Source organism: Vigna angularis, chromosome 9 (assembly GCF_016808095.1).
Source record: "Vigna angularis cultivar LongXiaoDou No.4 chromosome 9, ASM1680809v1, whole genome shotgun sequence".
Lineage (NCBI taxonomy): Eukaryota > Viridiplantae > Streptophyta > Magnoliopsida > Fabales > Fabaceae > Vigna > Vigna angularis.
In genome coordinates this window covers 3,376,930-3,394,793 of record NC_068978.1, presented here as the reverse complement: position 1 = coordinate 3,394,793, position 17,864 = coordinate 3,376,930, and the positions used below count along the sequence as shown (strand labels likewise).

The window sequence follows — 17,864 nt, the reverse complement described above, 5'->3', positions numbered from 1 at the left end:
TACTAAATATACAATAAAAGTTTCACAAAAAATTAATCAAAATATTTAAATTTATCATTAACTTAAAATTTACGTAAGATACATATTGGAGAAAGAAGAGAGGATATTGCGTGTTGTCTTTTTCTATGAAATATATAGAATGATTTGAATGTTCCTTAAGTTTAGTTTGCACGCTTAAAGGGAGTTTTAAATTTTAGTTACGTTGTTTGTGTTTTAATATTTGTATGTAAGAAAAACAAGTTTTTGTTGATACTAAAGAATAATGTTGAATAAAGAGTACTTTATCTGTTAAGTCTTGAACAGAAATATTAGTCCCTTCTTCCACCATTATTGCATCTTCATCTGACACACACAACCTCCCAACCATCTCATTGCTCTCAATTTAATTCATCTTTCTTTCGATTTTTCTTAAAAAGGAAATAAACATAGACGTCGTAAAAGTTTGTCGTCCATAGTTTTGGTTTAAAGTATAATACTTTAGATGTTTCCAATGTGAATCCAAAACTTTTTATCTTAAACTAGTGAAAAAAAAAATACTTTTTTATAATGAATTTTTATATCGATTAAAATTCACAAAATATAGAAAATTATATTATGACAATATCATAAATTAATTCAATTTTCTTTTAAAAAAATAAAATTTATCTCTATTATAATACAAACAAAAGTAAATTTATGTTTATTATAGCATAAACAAACATTAATTTTGACAAAAAAAAAATATCATACATAAATTTTGGTCAAAAGTTTACATTTTGTGTTTCAATATAATATGTAAATTTATTTTTGTTATAAAATAATCTGAACTAAATTTCCCTATTTTTTATAAACATTAATATCATATATAAATTTACATCTTTCATAATTATGTCGGACATAAATTGAATGTAAAAAACAAAAAATATCATATACATAAATTGAATGTAAAAAACAAAAAATATCATATAGATACATTTTTTTTTTGTCAGTGAATAGAATGATAATAAAAAAAAGTCATATTACAATTTAAAATAGTAATATTTCGTTATATTTATTTTATTTTTTATCTTAAAATTCTAATATGCATTGTTATATATATTTAGTGAATGTATTGTTTTTTAAATATCAAATGTGTCATACCTCATTTAAAACTCACCAAAAAACCCTCTGAACGGACGTCAGGTGTCAAGCGATGAGGATATGGAAATTAGATAGTGGAAGACAGGTGTCGGCAAATGAGCGAACGCTCGTTTTGACGTGAGAAGCAAAACTTGATTTTTCAGAAAATTCATGTCATACTCTCTGCATGCACACTTCTTCCCCAAACTCTGAAAATCTCATTTCTCCTCTTTCTCACTAAAAGCTTTCCCTTCTCTCTACGAAATCTTACCCTTTCTCTTCTCCAATCCCCGTTCAGGCACCGTAGAAGCACTTCCGACGTCAAGAGCTTCAGTTTGAACCGATCAGTTTCGAGTTCTGAACTGGTAAGTTCTTTTTCTCCTTTAGTCGTTCGTTCTCTGACACATGCAAACCAAGTTCTGGTTGCATGAGTTTATAGTCTTGTTCTGAACCATTTTGGTCTGTTGTTGGTTTAGTTTGAAGAATTGTTGAGCGTTGAGGGTAGAAGGAATTGTAGTCAGGCGAATCGTATTTTGTCTATAGGAACGTTCGTTCATGCTCAGAGGTAAGGGAAGCTTATTAATTTATTTTGTGCGTTATTTCTATTGCATGAACGTTCGTTGAATTGACTGATTTAATATGATATATGATGGTTGATATGTTTGGATTGTATGAAGTATGAAAATTGACTATGATATGAATGTATGAAATTATGAAAATATATGTTGAGAAATAAGTTTGAATATAAATGATTCTGGTATGAAATTTCCCCTATAAAAGTGTACGTTCGTCACTGAACGGTCATTGACCGTTCGGTTTTTCTAGTAAACTTGGTTAGAATTGGATTCTTTCATTTGGGAAGAATCTTAGTTAAGGACGAGCATCTTAGTTTCGAAATACTGTGCATGAGCGTTCGGCCAAGCATAGTTGGTTCTTAGTATTCAGTTATAAACTTAAGTATGTATATATGTATTTGTATATTTTCGTTTATTATTAAACACTACTCCAATAAGTATCTTATTATATTTATCAAGATTTCTAATATAAATTTAGTAGTGCTCGGTCTTACACCAATCGCTCTTATTGAGTAGTGCTCGGTCTTACATCAAGTGCTCATTCTCTTTCCTATAATCTATCTTGATGAAAATAACATTCGTCCAAATTCAATAGAGTTTTCTCTCTACCGTGCTCGGTTATTGACTGACATTCGATTTTCTTGATGCTAAACTCAAACAAGCTAAGTATTCACATGCGTTCGGGTTCTTCATGTGAATTCTTCTAACTATTATTCTTTGATGTATTGAAGTGGCTGTATCCATTGGTTCCGGCCTAGAGTCTTAGTACTTGGCATGGTCTTTTTGGTTTTCGGTTGGAGCTCTCAAGAGTCAGTTCATCTAATTGGCTCACTTTGTAATTTAACGTTCGTTCCATTCGTTTCTTGTGATATATGATTGTACTCGGTTTCTTTCTCAATCCGATAGTAACCCTCTTGGTCTAAATCCATTCTGGAACTGGGGATCTCTCGGTCTCGCTCCAAGTGTTTGATCTCGTTCTGAGTTAGGGTTGAACGTTCGGTATTTTGGTATCCTTACAGATCTATGTGTGAAATGTTTAAGTGAGATGATTATTAATGAAAGATGAAGAGAAATGATATGGATGAAATGTGTGGATTATGGACGAGCGTTCCAGGGAGGAATGACTCATGAATGAATATTGAAATTGGTAAAGTATGAATGTGGGCATGCTAAGTTAGCGGTTCATCTTGATGTTCCGTGAGTACTCGTCCTCACGTAGAGGATGGTAGGTCATGTGTGGGAACGGCAGGAGGTCTTAGTCCTTATGGTTAATTTGGACAGATAGGACTAATCTCGGGTGGCAGTTGTTGAGAGTATCCCAGTTACTACATCACCCGGGTGCACGAACGTCGTAGCTACACAGATTTCATACAGTCCGGACAGTCAATCTAGTATTAGGTTTTGCATGAAACGTATGATGAAATTTATCTTGTGTGTTTGATTGTGTGAAATGTATGTTTATACATGAATTAAATTACATAAGCTTTTCCTATGTTTCCTGTTTTGTCTGTTTTGTACGTTCGTCTTTGTCATTGCAATGATCATCTATGTGGATGTGAGCAGAAGGAGACGAGCTGCTGGAAGAGGCGCTAAAGGAAGAAAACCTAGTTGAGGTAGAAGTTAAGACCGAACAGTAGAACGTTCGGTCAGTAGTATAGTTTGATGGTAAGGTGATCGTTCGATCACCTTCTCCTTTTCTTTTGTATGACCGTACGGTATTGGCTTTTGTAAACCGTTCGGTCAGACTTGCTTATCTGTATAGCTTAAATTTGTAACTCTTTCTGTAAGGCCGTTCGACCATAACCGTTCGGCTATAATTTTTACGATTAATATCTATTATCGTTTACATGAAATTCCTTTTATCAATATTAACTAGAGAATTTTCTCGAATATTAATTACAAGATAATTTTACGTATGAAAAAGTTGGTAAAAATTTCTAGTTATTAAAAGTAGCTTTGATCAATAAATTTGTCAAGTATTTATTCGATAGAAGGTGTTAAAATCGTAAGATCTTCTGCCTTTATTTTCTAATATCATACTTTGACCTTATTTATTATTATATTTAAGAGTACTATGTTTGAAAATAGTCATTTAATTCCTTAATATTTTAAAGTGTTTCGAGAAATCAAGAAATATGATAATTTGTTTAACTCTAAAAAAAAGTTATGTTTTTGTATGATTATTTGGAACTAAGACACGAACCTTGTTGATGATGCTTTACCACTACTGAACGTCAGGGATGCTCGCTCTTCCTCCATTGATATTGCCTGTTTATCCTCCTGGAAATTGTTTACACTCCTTTCACTGATGTAATGCGTTCGCCTCAATGGAAATGGGGGTACCTTCGAAGATACTCCGATGCTAAAGTCAGATGTCAGTTATGGAACCTCAGTTATCAAAACAAATGATCTTTTTCTCACAAGAAGGTCTTTCTAGTCTTAGAGCAAAACATAACTTTTTTCCTTAGCCTCTATTGTATTTAACCTAAAAATGTAAAACAAACTGATTACCTTAAAATCCGGTTAGTTGCCCTGGTAATCCGCGATATTAAAGTCAGATATTTTTGACTATTTTTTCTTCTGCTGAACTATTGGTCGAATTACTTAAATGTTGGGCTAATTGGCCCAACATTGTTTAACTTAATTGAGCGTCTGCTGAACCTGGTTTGGTCCAACTGATTGAGTGTGGTTTGACTTTTAACGTGCACTGACTTACTTGACGTGGTTTGAAGAACGCTTTTAACTTTGGTTGAATTAACGAACGTTTGGTAGAGTTGACAAGCGTTCGAGCGTTTCTACAGTAGATAGAGCGATCGGTCTTGGGTGCTAACTGCTCAGGGTAGATATTATACTATACAACCTTAACATCCGATTAGTTCTCCGTAATCGATGTTATTCTTAAAATCTGGTTAGTTGCCCTGGTAATCCACGATATTAAAGTCAGATTTTTTTCACTATTTTTTCTTCTGCTGGACTATTGGTCAAATTACTTAAATGTTGGACTAATTGGCCCAACATCGTTTAACTTAATTGAGCGTCGGCTGAACTTGGTTTGGTCCGATCCGACTGATTGAGTGTGTTTTGACTTTTAACGTGTGCGGACTTACTTGACGTGATTTGAAGAGCGCTTTTAACTTTGGTTGAGTTAACAAACGTTTGGTAGAATTGACGAACGTTGAGACGTTTCTACAGTAGATAGAGCGATCGGTCTTGGGTACTAACCGCTCGGGATAAATATCATACTATACAAGTTATTTAATAAAAATTATATACACGCACTAAAGATTAGAAAAAGGACACTGATAATAAAAAAATAATTGTTATTTTCTTAAATTTTAAAACTCAGTTAAATAAAAAAAAAATCCTTTTTTATATGCGCGATACTTTATAAAAGAGAGAGTATCAAATAAAAAACAGATGTGAAAAATTACTTAAATTTTATAAAATCCGTAGTTGTGAAACAAACAAAAAAAGTCAAAAGATTGATCATTTTGCAAAGTGAGAAAACAAACAAATGTACTCATACTGCCAAAACACATCTTAATACAATATCATTATTTTAGAAAACTGCAAGTAACACACATTAATGTTGACATAACATAAGTAAGTAACTTGATCAAGTACATGATCCAAACCTCCGAATGAAAAAGACAAGGACATAGACAACATTATCATGGACCATGATTAGCAACAAACTTTAGGAATCAGCAATTCCTATGCCACCAAAACGAGCCTTAAGCTTGTTCACTTGTTCTACATCAAGGAAGGTAGTTTGTGCAATCACGTCAGAAGGTAAGCTGGTACCAAACAACAAAAGGTCAAGAAGTTGTGCTCCAGGGTTTGCACTACTGAAAGCCAGATAAGCAGTGGCTTTATCGTTTCCAGAATTCACTTGAAAATGCAGTTGTCCTTGTGGGAAAACCATAACATCTCCTGGTTTCAATGTCTTCGAATAAAGATGAAATGGTGTCATAAAACCAGCAGTGATTTGACCTTCCGCCAGTATCAAAAGTTCAGTAGCTCCAGGGTGTGTGTGCATTGGGATTGATCCACCTTTTGCTATGTCTAACCGTGCTGCGGAAACACCAAGACCATTCAAACCTGGAAAATCAGTGACAAATGCAGAGGTTAATGCAGCATTGAAAGTGTTTGTGGTGTTTCCCGCAACCAAGCCAGAGAACACAAAGTCATCCGCCGTCACTGTGTTAGGTGGTTTGCACTGATAGCCTGAAGGAGTATCTGGACCCTTTAGGTCTGCTACACAGAAATCATTCACAGCAGCATAGGTAGTGAATGAGAGAAGACTGAAGAGGAAAAGAATCTGAGTTATCTTCTTCATCTTTCAACTTTGATGAATGAATTTGATGTGAAGGTAATGTGATGTTGGATAGCTATTTATAAAGTTATTCTTACACGTTTTCAAGGTACGTGGCCCTTAAATCCTCCACGAAAACACTTATACTCTTAAAACAGATAATAAAATAATAACATTTATATTTTTTAATTAATTCATTCTAAAAATAAATGCATGTGTATGAGCTGCATAATTACATTTTGTACACTGTACATTTTGTTCACTATTCTCTCGAAAACCTTTAAATTATTTTTAATTTTTTTTTTGTAATAAATTATATTAAGTACCTGTAGTTTTGAATAGAGGATGGTTTTCATTACTAGTTAATGCACACTTCATAAGCTATTTATCTTTTGAAGGATAATAAATTTTAGTATTTACTTTCCATTACAATAATTTTGTTAATTATTTGATTGAATATTATTCACAGAAACTGTTAATAAACTTAAATTTATTGAAAGATTATTTAAATAAATTTTATATTTTAATTTATAAACAGAAACTTCCATCAATATAAAAGCAATAAAAAATATTAATGGTAAATTACAATTATTATTATTGATATATTTTATTTGTTAATAATTAATTGTTACAACTATGAATGATAGTCTAATCGTTTTTTTTTTATATTAAGGATATATGGATGAAGAAAAAAGAATAACATAAGAGAATAAAATTGTCAAACAATATTTGAAAAGTCTTGAGAGACTTTATGTTCATATCCTCTAAATGTATGTGTCATGGTAGACAATCATTTATATTTTTTTCTTCATTACAAAATATTAAACATTGTTAATCCATGTTAAGTACAGTGAAAGCAAGGTTAGTCAAAATACAAATATACCGAGAACTCTTCAAACCACGTTCTCATCACATCATCACATCTAACTTTTCTGTAAGTTTTTCAATTTCCTTCCAATTTTTCTTTTACTATCTAGAAAATCTCACGTGTGGACTGACGGAGTAGATGAAGTTATACAAATTTAAAAATAAATATAAAAATTGATTTTTATTAAAAGTAATAATTACATATACTTATTTTTTGGACCTAGACAAATTCATATATGCCCATGAGTGTCAATTATGTTGGGCTGGATTTAATAGATAGATGGGAAAGCCTTCCTGTTACACTAAGGATGTTGCTCTCTCTACTACCCTAAGTGCTTTTGCACATCTTCATTGTTTTCTTTTATTCCAAAAATACCTTATACTTCTTCACTATATTCAATCATCTTTCTTTTTCTCTCTCCGCATTAATGGAGCATTTACATGGCTCATATTTAAACTTGTGATATATTGCAAAATTTTATTTACACTTTTTCTTAAATAAGTTTGATTCAATCTTATTTTCACTATTCAATATTTTTTTTTCTTCAAATTACTTAATAAATGATAAAGTTTTGTTCTAAATTTCTAGAAAAATGTTTACATTTAATATCTATAATTTTTAATATTATATTATGTTTTAACTTACCTACATGTTTGACTCAAATAACTTGAATAAAGTATTTAATTTATTAGATAAATAATATAAAAATATTATTAAATACTTAAAATATAAAAGAAAAGTTATTTGTTAAAGATTTAGAATTTATTAGTTCTTTCGTCATTATAAAGTTAGTATATAATAATAATAATAATATATTATTTACTATTAATACTATTATGTTTATTATTTTGTATTTCCATCTAACTTTTAAGTTTATAAAATGAAATTGGTAGAAGCACTAATATTGAAGTTTCCTCTTAATTTGATATTTTGCAATATATCACAAGTTTAAATCTAAGTCATATGAATGTTCCATTAATGCAGAAAGAGAAAGAGAAAGATTGTTGAGGATAGTGGAGAGGTGTAGGGTATTTTTGGAATAAAAAAAATAGTAGGAATGTATAGAGTATTTTTGGAATCAAAGAAAATAGTGAGAAAATGTAGAAACACCTGGGGTTGTGGATGGAGCAACACCCTTACACCAAAACCTGATCCAACAGCTCATCTTGCATATGACCATCTATGAAGACCCTCACATACAACACCATACAGAAAATATATCCAGTTTGATCCAAAACTAAGCTTTACTCCTATATAATAAATAAATTTTAAACTTAATTTAATTTTATAAAATCAGTTTATAAAATCTTATTTTTCTTTTATTATAAAATTGTTTTATTTTTAGTTATAATATTCAAATTCTGCATATATATTTTGAGTGAGTGTGAAATATTAATAAGTGATATAATAGTAGATAATACAACAAATCCAATAAACAATAAATTTTAATTTTTTTTAAGCTAAAATCTAACTCATTATTCTAGTTAAGAACTAAATTTTAAAATTAATTTAAGTTTACAAAACCAAACAAATTTTAATTCTTAATCAAAATATATAAAAAAAACTCTAAAGACTCATAAATAAAAAAGTAACAAAAAAAAAAAACAAATTCGACACATTCATATTCGTAATTAACACATACTCAACAAATAGAATAAACAACATAAATACAAATTGAAAAGAAAAACATAATAAATGAGGACAAAAAGATTTCTACCAAGAGATTCAATAAAAAGAACTTGTCAAAACTCTTAAAAGAGAAACTCTATTATGTTAAGAAAAAAAAGAATTAATAGATGAGAAATCAAAAAGAGATAAAAAAATAAAGATAATATTGATTAGACAATAATGATAATAACCAATCACTTTTCTTTTAAAAAAATTATAATTTATTGATTTTTTTTCACTCATTAAATATAATTTTTAATACCAATAAAAATTATTGATAATAGTTTAATTAAATTTTATTAACATAAGAGAAAGAAAGAAGGAAGAGGAGGAAAAGAAGGAAGAGATGGTGTTCATAGAGATAAAGATGATAGTTTGGTAATAATGATGGTAGATGTTGTCGAAGTTAAAAGGAGCTGAAAGAAGAGGAAAAGAAAACAGAATGACAAAAATAGTAAGAGAACGAGATTCTAAAAGATGAAAATAACTTGGAAATGATGATAATAGCGTTACGACTCAATGACAATCAAAAGAGAAAAAGATGTAAAAACAAAAAAATAATAAAAAAAAGACTCAATTGTGTATTTTATCACAAATTTTACTCACAAATATTTATCATAAAAAATTTAACGATGGATTTATGACTATCAACCCTTCTTGACAATACATCCATAGATAAAGTTTATGAACAATCACTTTATTGACCAATTTTTATTTATCAGTAATTTATTGATTAACACGATTTTTTTATAACTTTTGATACTATACTACGATAATCATTATGTTAGAAATTTTTTGTTAGTAATTAATAAAAATTAATTATTTCTAATTAAGCTTTAAATATCACCACCTTATTATTCAATTTAATGCATAGGGAAGGGTAGGTGGACTGACATCAGGTTCAGGTCCATGAATGTGAAAAAAAACATGTTAACTTGGATATTTTAGAAAACTTAGAATTTTTAAAATTATACTTTATTTAGTTAAAACTAAAATTTGTATACAAATAATCCTTATATATCATTTAAAAAACGTAAAAACTAATTTAATATTTTAAAATTTTATGTATTTAAATGCTAAAATAAAGATTTATATATACATACAAATCCTTATTTATTATCTTGACATCAACCATAAAAAGGACGAGCTTCTTAATTAGTTAAGAATATATATTAAACTGTTGTTTTTTGCCGAATGATAACTCCTATTGTAAGACATCCTGATACAAAATGCAAAAGAATAATAAATATAGTCCTTAAAACAAGGTTAGTTATATAAACCAACTTATTATGATCGTCTTTTCTTGTTGGTCAACATTTAATTTACTTGGTTATATTGATGTATATATTAGATACCAACTCAACTCTATTTTATACAAGCACTAATATCCGGCCATCTAATGTGCATATAGTATAATTGAAATGAATTATACTTAAAAAAGGCTAAGTCATGTATTTCTTAATATAGCTTTGTTTAAAATAAATGAAGATATAATTACACGCATTATGGTATGCACCCCTCGATCAAGTTAAAACATTAGCAAACAACTTTACTATATTTCCTCTCCTTACTTTCTATCTACCATTCTCATGCCTAAAAATAATTTTCTCAACCAAATGTAAACTATGCAGATACAATTATTTTCCATTTTCACGTGAAATATGTATGATGTTTTGTTCAATTATTAAAACTATGACAGAAAAGAGGAAGGCCATCTTTGGTCCATACTCTGGACAATGAAGGGAAAACCCATGCTACCAACTTAATTATATTTTATACAAACCAACACCTACATGCCAAGACTCATATAACACATGGCAGAAACCATTCAAGTGAATCATTAGATGGAATCAAATGACATCTTTTCTAGCCTAGATAAACAACATGTGCACTTATCAAACAAAACTTCTCACAACAAAATGACTAAAGCTGCACGTTTGGAAAAGAAGGAACAATACTCCACCAAATATTCCACCGAAAATATTTTCCTAAAATCATCAATGGCTTAAATAAAATACACTAAAAGATAACAAAAACCAGTATCCTAACACTAGTAAAAAAAATGGTTTTTAACGCATTATACACGCTTTGGTTTTGTAGAAACTGAAGCGTATCAAATCGTGATGATATTTTTGTATCAAAGTATGTACTATCAAAAGCTCACAATCCCTTATTTAGGACGTTCTAAGTTTAATTTGTCGTAGGCTCAACTTCTTCTGTTGTCTTTTAATCAAAACAATATGGTGTTTATACCTCGGTTTTGCAGGAAAACGATGCATATAGGAATTAATAATTTTATTTTCAATATTTTTTAAAGGGTTTACGCTTCAGCTGTAGTTATAACCGAGGTAATAGCCGGTTTAAATTTCAGAAACGCGAAACAAAACCACTCTTGCGATGTTCATCATCTTCCCTGCTAACACTCTCCCTTCTCTCGTCAGAGTTTCTCCTTTGCTTCCATCTACCGTCGTTTACCACCGTCATCTCGACCTCTCTGGACTATCACCACCGCCAACTGCTTTCACCGCTTCCTCAACCACGTTTATCCATTCGCATTGCACCTTTGCTTCCATCTCCGCTACCGGTGACCATTGACCACCGCCGGTGCACCATTGACTATCGTCGGTATATCCATTTATAAAATTCATCATTAATTAGAAATATTTAATTTTATTTAATTACTAACATTATAAGACAATTACTAACATAATAATTATGAGCATAATAACAAAAATTTATCATAAAATCATGTTTATCAACAAATTTCCGATAAGTAAAAATTCGTAGTAAAGTTATCGTTAATAAATTTTATCAATGGATGTACCGTGTTCAAGTATCGATAATAAAAAATCCATTGTTAAATGTTTATTGATAAATATTTTTGAGTAAAATTCGTTGATAAAATATATGATTTTATATTTTTCTTACCTTCTCTTACTTTTATGTTTTGTTTTGTTTTTTCATCTCTTTCCTTTTGATTGTCATTGGGTCGTAGTGTCATCACTGTCACTTTTAAGTTGTTTTTATTTTTTGGATATCATCTCTTATTATTTTTGTCATTCTCTTTCATTTTCCACGTCTTTCACCTTCTTCTAACTTTTCTATAATTGTCACCACCAAGTCATCATCTTTACCACTACTAACAATATCTCCTCCTCCTTTCTTCTTAGGAATTTCTTTTTTCTTCATCCATATACCCTAAATATAAAAAAAAAAACCATTAGATTATTATTCATAGTTGTGATAATTAATTATTAACAAAATAATAATAATTGTACTCTATAAATAACACTTTTTTCTGTATTCATATTGACGGAAGTTTCTGTTTATAAATTAAAATATAAAATTTATTTAAATAATCTTTCAATAAATTTAAGTTTATTAACAGTTTCTGTGAATAATATTCAATCAAATAATTAACAAAATTATTGTAATGGAAAGTAAATACTAAAATTTATTATCCTTCAAAAGATAAATAGCTTATGAAGTGTGCATTAACTAGTAATGAAAACCATCCTCTATTCAAAACTACAGGTACTTAATATAATTTATTACAAAAAAAAAATTAAAAATAATTTAAAGGTTTTCGAGAGAATAGTGAACAAAATGTACAGTGTACAAAATGTAATTATGCAGCTCATACACATGCATTTATTTTTAGAATGAATTAATTAAAAAATATAAATGTTATTATTTTATTATCTGTTTTAAGAGTATAAGTGTTTTCGTGGAGGATTTAAGGGCCACGTACCTTGAAAACGTGTAAGAATAACTTTATAAATAGCTATCCAACATCACATTACCTTCACATCAAATTCATTCATCAAAGTTGAAAGATGAAGAAGATAACTCAGATTCTTTTCCTCTTCAGTCTTCTCTCATTCACTACCTATGCTGCTGTGAATGATTTCTGTGTAGCAGACCTAAAGGGTCCAGATACTCCTTCAGGCTATCAGTGCAAACCACCTAACACAGTGACGGCGGATGACTTTGTGTTCTCTGGCTTGGTTGCGGGAAACACCACAAACACTTTCAATGCTGCATTAACCTCTGCATTTGTCACTGATTTTCCAGGTTTGAATGGTCTTGGTGTTTCCGCAGCACGGTTAGACATAGCAAAAGGTGGATCAATCCCAATGCACACACACCCTGGAGCTACTGAACTTTTGATACTGGCGGAAGGTCAAATCACTGCTGGTTTTATGACACCATTTCATCTTTATTCGAAGACATTGAAACCAGGAGATGTTATGGTTTTCCCACAAGGACAACTGCATTTTCAAGTGAATTCTGGAAACGATAAAGCCACTGCTTATCTGGCTTTCAGTAGTGCAAACCCTGGAGCACAACTTCTTGACCTTTTGTTGTTTGGTACCAGCTTACCTTCTGACGTGATTGCACAAACTACCTTCCTTGATGTAGAACAAGTGAACAAGCTTAAGGCTCGTTTTGGTGGCATAGGAATTGCTGATTCCTAAAGTTTGTTGCTAATCATGGTCCATGATAATGTTGTCTATGTCCTTGTCTTTTTCATTCGGAGGTTTGGATCATGTACTTGATCAAGTTACTTATGTTATGTCAACATTAATGTGTGTTACTTGCAGTTTTCTAAAATAATGATATTGTATTAAGATGTGTTTTGGCAGTATGAGTACATTTGTTTGTTTTCTCACTTTGCAAAATGATCAATCTTTTGACTTTTTTTGTTTGTTTCACAACTACGGATTTTATAAAATTTAAGTAATTTTTCACATCTGTTTTTTATTTGATACTCTCTCTTTTATAAAGTATCGCGCATATAAAAAAGGATTTTTTTTTTATTTAACTGAGTTTTAAAATTTAAGAAAATAACAATTATTTTTTTATTATCAGTGTCCTTTTTCTAATCTTTAGTGCGTGTATATAATTTTTATTAAATAACTTATTTAGAGTTAAACGAATTATCATATTTTTTGATTTCTCAAAACACTTTAAAGAATTAAGGAATTAATTACTATTTTCAAAAAAATTACTCTTATAATTATAAATGAGGTCAAAGTATGATATGAGAAGATAAAGTTAGAAGATCTTATATATGATTTTAACACCTTCTATCAAATAAATACTTGACAGATTTATTTTAACAATATAACTAATTAATAATTTAATTTAATTTAAAATATAAAATACTTAAAGTATTAACATAATTAATATTGTTAAGGTACCAAAGCTTTTCGTATGAATTATGAATAAGGAAATGCATGCCATTTCTTTTAGCAGTAAGTTATGTTCCTTTGCACGATGCTTTCTTAGAAAGACTAAATAGCTATTGTACAAATACCAACTAATTTTACTTATGACTGTTTCTATAATAGAAAAATTTACGTGATCATTTTTAGCATAGTTTTTTTTTTTCAATCATGTTTTTTTATTTATAGAACTTAATTTTAATTCCACATATTTTTAAATATGTTATTTTTAAATGTTAGGACAATAATGTTTTAAGTTATTTATGAATGATAAAGATGGTTGTAGTTAATTTTTGATAAGTATAATAATGTATAAGTTTTGGTTAAATAATACATATTCGTAGCTGTTTTGTCTTTTGATACGTGTTTCCTTCTTTTTTTTAACCCAAGAGTTGTAAATAAACTTATAGAATTTGAAATCCATTTTAATATTTTGTTAAACTTAAAAATTTTAATTATGAAACCAAAATAACTATTATTTTTCCCTATAAAATTTATATTTGTATTAGCTAAATTTGATACTTAAAACATTATAGTCCTAACATTTAAAAATATGTGGAATTGAAATTTAGTTTCATAAATAAAAAATAAACACAATTGAAAAAAAAAACATTCAGCTAAGCTCATGTAAATTTGTCTATTAGTAGAAACAGTCATAACACTACAAAAATTATATATTATAGGAGATGTTTTTTTTCTGCGGCCGGAAAAACCTCTGGAAAATTTCGAGGTTTCAACCGCAACTATATTTTAACTTTTTCTTTTATTTAAAGAATTATGAGTAATAGCAGTGAAGTTTTTTTCTATTTTTTTTAAAATAAATTATTGGTGCGTGTTTAGTGAAATGCTGTGATTTTGTTGGGTGTTGAGTTGGGTGCATTATGAGACCCAAATAGATTTTGACATTTTGGGGTATTTTGGTGAAATTGTAATGATATTTTAAGTCGTAAGGTGTTTGTAAAATTGCTCCAGTGAAAAATCACATTTAATCTAAAACATCTTGCACAATTCTTATTTTATCTTCTTGATGCTTTACGAATCACCTTTTCAATGATGTATGTATGCAAGTGCAACACTATCTCATTTCTCTCTGAATCATGGACACATTCCAATGTTGTGTTGTATCATGCTGCACTTTTATCACTTGTGAAATTAAATACAATTGTTGGTTGCAGGATTTGACTATTGTTTTATCAACAGTTCTACCTCTGATATCTACGAATAATGACGGCAAAGATCAATCAGATTTCTCTGTGGGACTAAAGGTAATACTATTGATTTCATTAGTTGGATACTTAAGTTTTCACACATATGTTTGTAAGTGTTATATATCATAAGGAGCATATGCTTCAGCACTGCCAATTCATATCAGTCTTTGACCTGTTGTTATATTACCCCTTTATAGTAGAATAAGTAAATTGGACTACGCTTTATTAAATGTGCACATGCTATACCTGCTAATATCAATTTTTTGTTTCATGGTTTTGAGTAGGTACGAGATCTTGTTATTTCCCGTGGTCTTAATCTCATCATTGAACTAGGGAGATTACTCATTGCTAACACATGTTGCTTAGTTAACCGGGTGACAGAGGTTAAAACTAATATGGATCTAAAAACTTCATTGTAATTGATGGAAGTATGGCAAAAACATTGCTGGAAGGAGTTGTTAAGAGACAAGTATAAGAGCATAAAGTTGAGGAGTTTAATGCCATGGAAAAAGGAAAGCGTAACCGGAAGCTGGTATCTAATCCATTATTTATGTTATTGTTTTCTTTAATTTATTTATGCTTCTTTTATTCTATTTTCTAGCTAAGCATTAATATTTCCTATTGATATATTGTGATTTACTATTGATATTAATAGCTAAGCATTAATATTGGAAGATGTCATCTCTAATAATAATTATGAAGCAGAGCTTATTGATGGTGATTGAAATTCCATTGGAACTGGAACTACTGCTGCTAAAAGGCCTTATAAGAAAAAAACACATAGTATATATGTGTCATTTTTTAATTAATTTTTTTGGTTGTTGTATTGATATGATGCGCCTACATTATTATCTGTTTGTGATGTTAATATTTAATTTATTAACAGTAGATGGCACAGAGCCACTTCCTCTGATGCAAGGTGAAGGAAAAACATTCAGTTGGGTCGAAGTAGTATCTGCAATTGATAGAGATGAGAAACAATTTGGGAGAAACCCCAGTTTACATAGCAGCTGTTCTTGGAAAGACAGACTTGCTCAGCCTTTTCCCATGCCTTATAGTGATTATTTAAAGAAGATGAGAAAGTATGTTCTTATTTCTCATCATGCTATGTTATTTTTGTTGATGTGGCTTCATTAGATTATGTGTTTACTGATAGCTTCCTCTGTGGATGTACTAGGAGTGGTGAATGGGGTGATCATGTCACATTGCAGGCGACTGTAGATTGGGTACGAGAAAATAAATGTTTTCAATTTTATTTGCCTCCCCTATAATACTTTTCTTTTTTTTTTATTGTCTATGTTGTGTAATGCCTTTGCAAACGTAGTTGAGATGTTAAAGTGGAAAATCTTTCCGAATGTATTAGTTAAACAAAATAGCATTGGTTTTTTGGGCATTTATTTTATGTTCGAAGAGAAATAAGAGAAGAGTTTTTGTATTCTCAAGTACAATGAATTAGCCAACTTACAATAGGTGAGAGACAAGCTGTATATATGTGTCTAACTCTAGGAGTTTAATAAACTATAACAGATTAACATATTATAACAATACAGCTGTCACGAGGCTTAAACATAAAAAAACTAGCACTAGAAATAGTTTACAGAGTAAAATACTACTGTTACTTCTAAGGTTCAAATGTTTCAAGCTATTATTTTATTTCATCACTGGTTTATCTAAGGTTTTAAATGATTATAATTAGAATATTTATATTTAATGAAAAATGATCTGGGGCTTTAAGATTGTTATAGAGATTGGGAGCTAAGAAAGCTCTGTCCCCTTAAGTGAGTCTGTCCATCTTGACTGAAATCAGTGAAGGTACAAGGTGGCTTTAGGATACCAAAGTTGACTAAATATGAAAGTGGTTATGAATGGTGATATTTACTTTCCAAATTTGTTGATGTAAAATTTATAGTTATATTATTGTTTTGGAGATCTATTGCTTGCATTCCGTAGGAATATGAACAAAATGAGTATCCTAGGTAGAATTTAAACGGTATATCATATGTTTGAAATGGTGTATAAAATCTGATAACCATTTTGTTAACGGCTGGAAAGTAATATAAAATGTTTTCGTTGTTTGATTTGTGAATTGATTAATTTTAGAGGCAATGATGATCTCCTTGTCAAACTTTGCCATGTTTAATATAGATGTCATTAGTTTTATTTATTTGTGGCCTAAATAAATATATGATTGATTGTTTTTAGAAATAATGTATTAGATATTTCTTTTAAGAAAATTATATACTAAGTTACGAAAGTACACTATAATTTCATATCAGATCACAAAATGTCCTTTTTTATTTCTGTAGCAAAACTTATTTTAGAATTTCAAATTCTTTAACTTATATATATATATATATATATATATATATATATATATATATGATCCTTTCTAATTAATTATTGTTTTCTTATTTTCTTATTTTCTTATTTTTATTGACAGATATCTCTGTTTATATCACATAATTATAGAGGAAGTAGTCTCCTCGTTACTGTTTTTGTTTATACATGTATAATTTTATTACTGTTACTTAAACTTGTATATAAGAGAATGAAAATAAATCTGATTCAGAACATTTTTTTTTTGTTAATTTTCAGGATTGAACTTATTATTATAATAGTATTTGATTTTGGTTTCAAATTATTTCTTCTGACTTATTATTAAATATATTTTATCTGACTTATTATTAAACATATTTTATAATATTCAAATCATTTGAATTAGAAGAAAATTATCTTCAGCGGTTTTAGAAACTCTACGTAACTCAGTAATTCCCGCTTTTGAAGAATTCTAGAAAATATCAGTGATTTTTATAAGAAACTTATGTAAATAGAGGTGGTTTTTGCAAACTCCCATAAACAGCTGCGTTTATATACAAAACCGCCGAAATATATTTGTCCATGGAG

The 17,864-nt window shown here is 29.4% G+C and overlaps 2 protein-coding genes across 2 annotated transcripts; one reads left to right on the top strand and one right to left on the bottom strand.

The window, feature by feature from the left end:
* Nucleotides 1-5,177: 5,177 nt before the first annotated feature.
* On the bottom strand, nt 5,178-6,035 carry LOC128194037 (germin-like protein subfamily 3 member 1). Its single transcript, XM_052868604.1, has one exon. It carries the CDS (start codon nt 6,010-6,012, stop codon nt 5,371-5,373), a length of 642 nt encoding a protein of 213 aa, XP_052724564.1. The 5' UTR covers nt 6,013-6,035; the 3' UTR covers nt 5,178-5,370.
* A 6,302-nt stretch (nt 6,036-12,337) lies between these two features.
* Nucleotides 12,338-13,172, top strand: LOC128194041 (germin-like protein subfamily 3 member 1). Its single transcript, XM_052868614.1, has one exon. It carries the CDS (start codon nt 12,361-12,363, stop codon nt 13,000-13,002), a length of 642 nt encoding a protein of 213 aa, XP_052724574.1. The 5' UTR covers nt 12,338-12,360; the 3' UTR covers nt 13,003-13,172.
* The last annotated feature ends 4,692 nt before the right edge of the window (nt 13,173-17,864 follow it).

Bases quoted from the DNA above. Each gene is read 5' to 3' on its own strand.
- LOC128194037 (XM_052868604.1), bottom strand. From the start codon at position 6,012: ATGAAGAAGATAACTCAGATTCTTTTCCTCTTCAGTCTTCTCTCATTC.
- LOC128194041 (XM_052868614.1), top strand. From the start codon at position 12,361: ATGAAGAAGATAACTCAGATTCTTTTCCTCTTCAGTCTTCTCTCATTC.